Source organism: Puntigrus tetrazona, chromosome 22 (assembly GCF_018831695.1).
Source record: "Puntigrus tetrazona isolate hp1 chromosome 22, ASM1883169v1, whole genome shotgun sequence".
Taxonomy (NCBI): domain Eukaryota; kingdom Metazoa; phylum Chordata; class Actinopteri; order Cypriniformes; family Cyprinidae; genus Puntigrus; species Puntigrus tetrazona.
Genome location: NC_056720.1, coordinates 1,860,369 through 1,868,372, shown reverse-complemented (window position 1 = coordinate 1,868,372; position 8,004 = coordinate 1,860,369). Strand labels below are relative to the sequence as shown.

Here is an 8,004-nt window from a genome sequence, read left to right as displayed (position 1 = left end):
TTTCTTTGTTTATTTGAGGAAACGGAGGAGGAAAACAGCGCTCTTATACCTTTTATTTCATGCGGCTGCCAGTGCTGTTTCAAGGGGCTATGTGACGCCAGAACTCGGACCTGGGAGGACGTCAGTCTAGTGCAAGTTCACGGGTAGAAGGTCGGAAAAACACAGGGTGGTACATTTTGTAAAATGCATTTTTATTCAAATGTATTAAAAAGAGAGATCTGATGTGCTGACTTTCACTGGTGTCACCCATAAGGAAGGAAACGCCAGTAGAGATCACTATTTTACTGTGTTTTTGCTGTTTTTTTTTTCTGTCACATTAAATAAATAGAACAGTCTCCCTTATTTCGTGCTTTTTCTTGTTTTTCTGTAACTCAGACTAAATGTGCTAATAAAAGAAATCTACATACAAACTTTTAATATTGCTGAAGAAATGGCACATCTTGAAATAAATTCCCAAAAAAGGAACAAATATGTATGTTTATATGGATTCATAAAGTCAAAAGGTAATTTAATAATGTGCTTTCTGTAGAATAACCCACTTACAGTTCATACAGTTCATATCCAGTTTACTTGAGAAAAAAACAAACTTGAAATAAAGCAGTGGAGAAATAGAATATGCTTTGCTCAGATGTGATGTTCATTTTGTTTATCAAAAGGTAGGAAATGCTGCTTTGTGTCTTAATCATCTTTTTAATGATAAACCATACCTACTTAGTATATCTGTTTTGGTGAACGACCTGCTGGTCCTGGTGCTGGTGCACATAACTATAGATTCTATTTTTACACATAAAAAGCAAGACTTGCTATTTGTATTATTGCAAATAGTGGCAATTTTCAATACAAAGCATTGTAGCAAAACAGTATGCAATAATAACGTGAGTGTGCATTTGAATTCAAATTATTAAATGGATGCCACCTTATTGGGAAAATAAAGCCCTCCTACACCTAAGTATCCTTCGATTTTTATTGAAAAATGCTTTTCTGATGTGATTTCAAATTTGAAAAGGGAAAAAAAGTTTGCAAAAAAGGTAATTAAAAATATGGCCCATATTTTGACTGTTAATTATTGTAGGTGGTATTAAAAAAATCTTGCAAATGAACGTGTAATCTAATAATAATAATTGAATATTATCAATAACCATGTAATATTACAGCTCCACTATGTTGCAGCGTGTTTTATAACCCATAAAATGTCTTCAGATACATGTATTGTCACATTTGAAAATAACTTTGAATTTCACGACTTAATTTGAGCTAAATGCACTCAAAACTATTTTTTAAAATATAGAAAATTTACAATGCATGTAAATGAGAACAAAGCTAAATTTGCTGCTGCATGACCTTTGATTGCTCTTTCCTTACTTAGAATATGTATAATTTCAGTTAAAACTAAAAGAGAATAGAAAACAAACAAGGGGCATTCACTGTTAACAACATTTAATTAAAATAACAAGCATACACAACTTTATTCGAAGTGTGTGGACTGCTTTGTTTATGCGTTTAATTGTATTATGATTCAGCTAACATAATACACACGCATTCTTGGAACACAGCAGGTGATGTCTTGAGTGAACATAAACACTTATTTCTTAAAGTGACAGCAGTCTAGTTTCCCTGCATCTATCAGTATCATTTAATCTTCATCTAACAACAACATCAAAGGGAAAATAACTCACTGGTATATCAAAACAGCTTTAAGAATAATCCGCTTATAGGCAATCAATGCAATGAAGGCTAATGTTGCATTTATTTCTGCATTTAATTAGTTTTTATTAGCTTTTTTAAAACAAACTAGATCTCCATAAAACGTAACTTAATGTCTGTGTATCTTTGTTTCTGTCCGTGATTCTTTTTTTTTTCAGCGTGCGATCTGAGGATCGCTCTGATAGGAAAGAACGGATCAGAAAACACAGCGAGTGGGAAACATTACAGCGGAACGGAAGCATTTAACAGAGAAGCTTCAATCTCTTTAAAGCAGCACGGTATGAAAATCAGCGAGAAGTGGAGGGCAGACGATCACAGTCATCAACACTCACCTGCTCCAGACCGATCTCCCACAACATCTGATCACACAGCGAGTGAGAGAGTGCGTGTCTCTGTCTGCTCCCGGACCTCATGTGTTTGTTCTCGTACTGCAGTATAAGGACTTCACTGAGAAAGACAGACACAGAGTGAGAACCGTGCTGAACCTCTTCAGTAAACAGGCCGTGAAACACACTATAGCGCTTGACCACCGATGAAGAGCCACACACATCCAAACTGGCCTCTGTGATATGGAATAATGCTGTTTCCGATTTAATAAAGGAGTGCGGAGGAGGACGCCTACAGTTTGATACAATAAACCCAGGATGGCGATCCGAGTTGTTCAGAAAAAAATAGAAAAGATATTCGAGAGGGAACACAGAGAAATTTCTCATCTGTGACATGAATGAGGCTGGAGGTGATGGATCATCGGTGGATGAAGATCAGAGCGTGTCTGGAGTTTCAGACGGAGTAGACAGCAAAGAGAAGGATCCTGATCTCAATGAGAGCACAAAAACAGCAAGTGATGGAGGAGGTTTGTTTGTTTGTTTTTCAGAATAATACCTCTAAGTGTATTCTTATGAATTATGTCTTTTAATAGTTAATTTGCAGTAGTCTAAATAGGGAAAAGACAGAGAAAATGACGAAAATGCTAACACAGAACATGAACTACTGTTTACTATTTTACTTATCTATTTTAGGTTTAAGAACTTTTTAAGAAAGTTAGAAAAACTTTGAGAAAGGTCAAGGATTTCCAGATACCCACTTAAAAAAGTCGCATGGATACGTAAACACGTGACTTGTGACAGACCTTTCATGTGTAACAATTTGCACATGCTTTAGCCTCTGTGCTCAGAAACTAGAATAAATTGAGTTCTCTCTTTGCATTGTCAAATCCATATCCCTGCTCTTCTCTTACTCCCACATAGTGAGATGTTTTAAGGTTTTATGCGCGACAAGTGTATGTTAGCTTATGTTGGAATGTACAGGGTTGGACAATGATACTGAAACGCCTGGGTTTTAGACAATAATTCATTATTATGGTGTAGGCTTTTTGTGTGGCCAATACAGCATCATTTGGTCTTGGGAATGACAGATGCAAGTCTTGCACAGTGGCCAGCGGGATTTTGAGCCATTCATCTTGCAGAATAGTGTCCACGTGAACTTTCGTGATACTGGTGGAGGGAAACATTTCCTGACTCGCTCCTTCAAAACACCAAAAGTGTCTGAATAATATTTAGATCTGGTGACTGTGCAGGCCATGGAAGATGTTCAACTTGATGTTCATCAAACCACTCCATCACCAGTCTTGCTGGGTGTTTTGGTGCAATATCATCCTGATACAGTGCACTGTGTTTGGAACCACTGGGTGCACATATTTCCTCCAAAATGGTTCGCTAGTCCTTGCCAGTGACGTGTCTATCTAGCACAAGTTTTGGGTCTAGGGAATTCCATGATATTCAGCCCAAACTATCACTGATCCAGCCCTATGCTTCACTCTGGGCATGCAGCAGTCTGGTGGTATGCTTCTTTGGGACTTCTCCACAATCAGTAACTCTCGTGCATGTGGGAAGACAGTGAAGAAGGACTCATCAGAGAACAATACATTACACATTACACAGAGAACAATACATTACACATTTCACATTATCCACAGCCCAAGACACACTGCTGGCACTATTGAGTGACCAAAGGTTTGGCTATATTAGCCCAGTCATGTATATTGACCCTGTGGAGATTTGGTGGAGAGCTGAGATGCACATTTAATTCTGCAGTGAGTTGGGCAGCTGTGGTTATATGGTTTTTTTTGTTTGAAAGCTTCATCCTGCATCCACATTTACTCCTGTTGGATGTGATTGGTTCTTCTTGGTGGTATGCTGACATTACCTAGATAACATGGCTCTTGATACATCATAAAGACTTGCTGTCTGGGTCACAGATGCATCAACCAGACGTGCACCAACAATTTGTCCTCTTTTGAACTCTGTCACTCTTAATGTTGTGTTCATTGCAATATTTTAAGCAAAACTGCTATTACTGATTGCTGATTAAAACTTCACACTCTGCTCTTACTGCTGGAATGTGCAATTAATGAAGATTGGCCACCAGGTTGATCAAGTTAGCCTTGAAACCTCCAAAACTGTCACACGTGGACTCCTTTTGTGTTATTGTTTTGTCGCGGTGCCATGTGTTCTGTGACCTACTTTAGTTAATTGTCTTAGCGCTTTCACCTGTGTCTTATTTATTAAGTATTTACGTTGAGTATTTAAGTCCTGTGGTTTCAGTACTGTTTGTCCGATCTCATCTATGTCCGTGGTTTTAGTTTATCTCTTATCCTGTATATGTGTTTGATTAAATTTATTTGGATTTTCTTGTCAAGTCTTCACTACTGTGATTAAAACTAAATTGGCTAGTGTTTCAGTTTTCATTGTCCAACCCTGTAAGTTACACATCTGTACACGAACCACACAGCAGATTCATGTTGTAATGTAATTATATTATACATAATAATAATTGTGTAAAGGTAAGTCATTGTTTAATGTACCAATGCTGATTTGAGTCTACTGTCTCTAAATCTTGTTTTCAGTGATGCCTGCTGGAAAAGCAAGCTGAACATTGTGCTGTGTGGACATAATTCAACACTTAGAACTCAGTGTCTAAGATGTTTAGAGAGGCAAACCAGTAAATCTCAGAAAGAGATGAGTAAAGTGTGTCAGACGAGAGAGACGACATTCATGGACGTCAGATCAAGGTAATAGAACTTCCAGCTCTCTCTCGGCTCTCAGGAGGAAATGATGCGGGAGACTCTCTACTGTCTGACTCTCTGTGATCCTGGAGTTCATGTCTTCATCTCTTGCTTACTTCTGTCTATCCACTTGCCAAATGAAGACAGAGCAGAAATGGGAGAGAAAGATTAAAGGAATATTTAACTCTAATGAGCACCTTATGATGCTTTTCATTACTGGAACGTGATCAAAGTGTCTGAGAGTTTGTGAGTCTTTATGAGAGCTCGCAGCAATTGTGATTGGGTTAAAGGATCCAGAGAACTCAGAAAGTGCACCTGGGACCTGTTTGACTGCTATAGAGACCAAGAAGACTGAACCTAATTCCAATCTGTAGAATGTGGCATGAGGAGTTCCCCAGAGGAGAGAGAGTCAGACATGAACTAGAGGGGAAATTAAGAGTGAAAGACAATGAAACTAAAGAGTTGCGCATCAGAAAGATCAAGACACTGGGTGAGGTGCATTCCAATTATTTCTCTGAATAAAGCGATCTTTGCAGAGAATTAAGTAATAGAACATGAATTGGTTTTAATCAAAGTATCATGGGAATGCTCTCTGCACAACCATGCTCTAAATCTGCTGTGTAATCTGTCCAATCGGAAGGGCTGGAAATCACTGGGAATTAGGAAGGTTAAAAGTATTATTGGGGAAATCAAGGTGCCAGCCTAATGGTATGGAGACATATATTCTGGATCTCTTTAAGGAACCATGGTTACATATATAACCTGGAGTTGATCCTCTTCAATAACTTTAAGCTGCACTGGAAGTTAATTGGTGGAAAATATCACACAATGCTCTCAAGTCTCCTGTACATCGGGGTAATGGGAATTGAAAAGCCAGGAGAAGCTTAACAAGGTCCCGTGGCAGTAAAACCTGGATGAAAAGCGGTAAGAGTGTAGACCAACAGGTAGCATTGCTGGGTGTTATGTACTGAGACACTTGCAAAAAAGTGCCACAGAGGCTGCTGGGCTCCTGGTTGAGTGAGTCTTGACTTCCATTGGTGAGGAGAACAGAGAACACACATAAAAGTGGTGATATCCATAATCCACCTGCTAAAGTCTGCCCCGAACCACAATCTTCAGGACTACTTCTTGGCCTGGGACCTCTTTGCAGAGAAGATCTTTGGCAGGTTGTTTAGAACTCAGACCTAGAGCGCTGCTTTGACCCCCAAACCCGCTGCAGAGGTTGGTGAGAAGCAACTCTTTTACAGTATGAGGTCTGAGGGCAGCACTGAGCTTGCGAGCGGATGGTGTATCTGGAGTGCAGATGCCTGCATACACACCTTCTGATGTCAGTTGAAAACCATATTCACAGGGTCGATGTACAGACCGAAGGGTGCAAGCAGGGCATCCAGAAAAAAAAACAGATTACAGACAGATTACACAGTACAGTAGATTCAGAGTACGGTCACGCAGGGGCCTTCCCATGAGTGCTTTAATATAGCTCAAAGTTCCTAAAGAGGAACCAGTAAATTACAGTGCAGTAATGATTACATAATTCCATCATGCTAGGGAATACAACATCAATAAAATTTTTGTCAACTAGGTTCATTGCTTTTCCATTATTCCAGAGTGCGTGAAGCTGAATCTGGTTGTGTGTGGGAGTAACAGAAGTTAAAATCCTTCATCTCAGAGAGCTGATCCTAAATCAGGAGCGAGAAGATCAGATTCAGAGTGTGTGAGGAGAGACGTGGAGCTTGATGGATGTCAGATCAGTCTGGTGGAGCTTCCAGCTCTGTTCAACACTCAGCTCTCAGAAGAGGAAGTGATGCGTCAGACTCTCCGCTGTGTGTCTCTCTGTCATCCTGGAGTTCATGTTTTCATCTTCGCCGTTCCTGATGCTCCACTGACTGATGAAGACAGAGCAGAAATAGAGGAGATCCAGGATCTTCAGCTCAAGAATCAACAAACATATCATGATCCTCATAAAGCGGAACTCAGATCATCAGGCAGCAGAACTAAATGAAGAAACACAGTCTGCCATTCAGAGTTTAGAGAGGTCAACATCATTTCATTGACCTGAACACACAAATGTCTGTGTTGATGGAGAAACTGCAGCAGATGGTTGAGGAAAACAGCGCTGTTTGTTTCTCACAGAGACACTGATGGAGCACAGATGGAAAAACTGCTGAAATTTGATGGAAATGAAGAGGAGAATCCATTCATTAGAGACGTGGTTTCAATCACCAGGTAATGATTAGGAAATCTTTCATGATTATAAAAGTCTACACAGATTTTACACAAAACGGTAACATTATCTGCAATTTAAAACTTTTACAATTCATTATATATATATTTTTTTATTTGCTCCATCTTCAGATTCAAGAGACAGAAGATGAACTGAGGATTGTGCTTCTGGGAAAACTGGATCTGGAAAAGAGTTCAACTGGAAACACCATCTTAGGAGCAGTCAAGTTTGCAGCTGAAACATCTCAAGAGTCTGTTACTACAGTGTGTCATAGAGAGACAGCTGAAATCAACAGCAGAAACATTACTGTGATTGACTTACTCCAGGACTTGTTTGATACTAAACTCAGCAATGAAGAAGAAATCAAGAGAGAAAATCAGCCAAGAAAACATCCCCATGATCCTGCCCGGACTCCCACGTTCATCATTGTGCTCAATTTAGGACAGCGGTTCACTCAAGCAAGAAGAAAACAGCGGTGAAGATCATTCAGGAGACGTTTGGAGAACACTCTGTAAAAAGTACACCATGGTGCTCTTCACCAGAGGAGACTTTCTGAAGAAGAAAACCATTGATCAGTTTCTGGGGAGAACCTGGATCAGCTTTGAATCAGTTGATTGAAGTGTGTGGGAAACAGATACCATGTGTTCAATAACGAGACTAAAGACCAAACTCAGGTGACTGATCTCCTGCAGAAGATAGACAACATGGTGAAGAGAGAGAAGGGAGTTACTACTCATGTAAGATGTTCAGAGAGATGGAGAGAAATACAAGAACAACAAAAAGAACATACTGATGGAGAAAATGGAGAAACTAAACAGAGAAAGAGATGAACTGATGAACAAACATGAAGAAGAAAAAAGAGGATGAGGATGAAGATGGAGGAAGATAGACTGAAAAAGAGAAGAAAAGTATAAAAAGACATTAAAGAGAGAGAGGAACAAAGAGAAAGATACAAGAAAAGCTGAAGAAAAGAACGAGAGGAATGGGAGAAACAGAAACAACAGGAGCGACA

General features: G+C 39.4%; 1 protein-coding gene across 1 annotated transcript in view; it reads left to right on the top strand.

Annotated features, from left to right (window-relative positions):
- The first annotated feature begins 2,416 nt into the window (after window positions 1-2,416).
- LOC122327919 (GTPase IMAP family member 8-like) overlaps window positions 2,417-8,004 on the top strand; it is a 295,481-nt gene continuing 289,893 nt past the window's right edge. Inside the window, exon 1 of the mRNA XM_043223605.1 lies at window positions 2,417-2,557. Coding sequence (XP_043079540.1) covers window positions 2,425-2,557 — 133 coding nt within the window. The 5' untranslated portion in view covers window positions 2,417-2,424. The remainder of the gene's footprint in view (window positions 2,558-8,004) is intronic.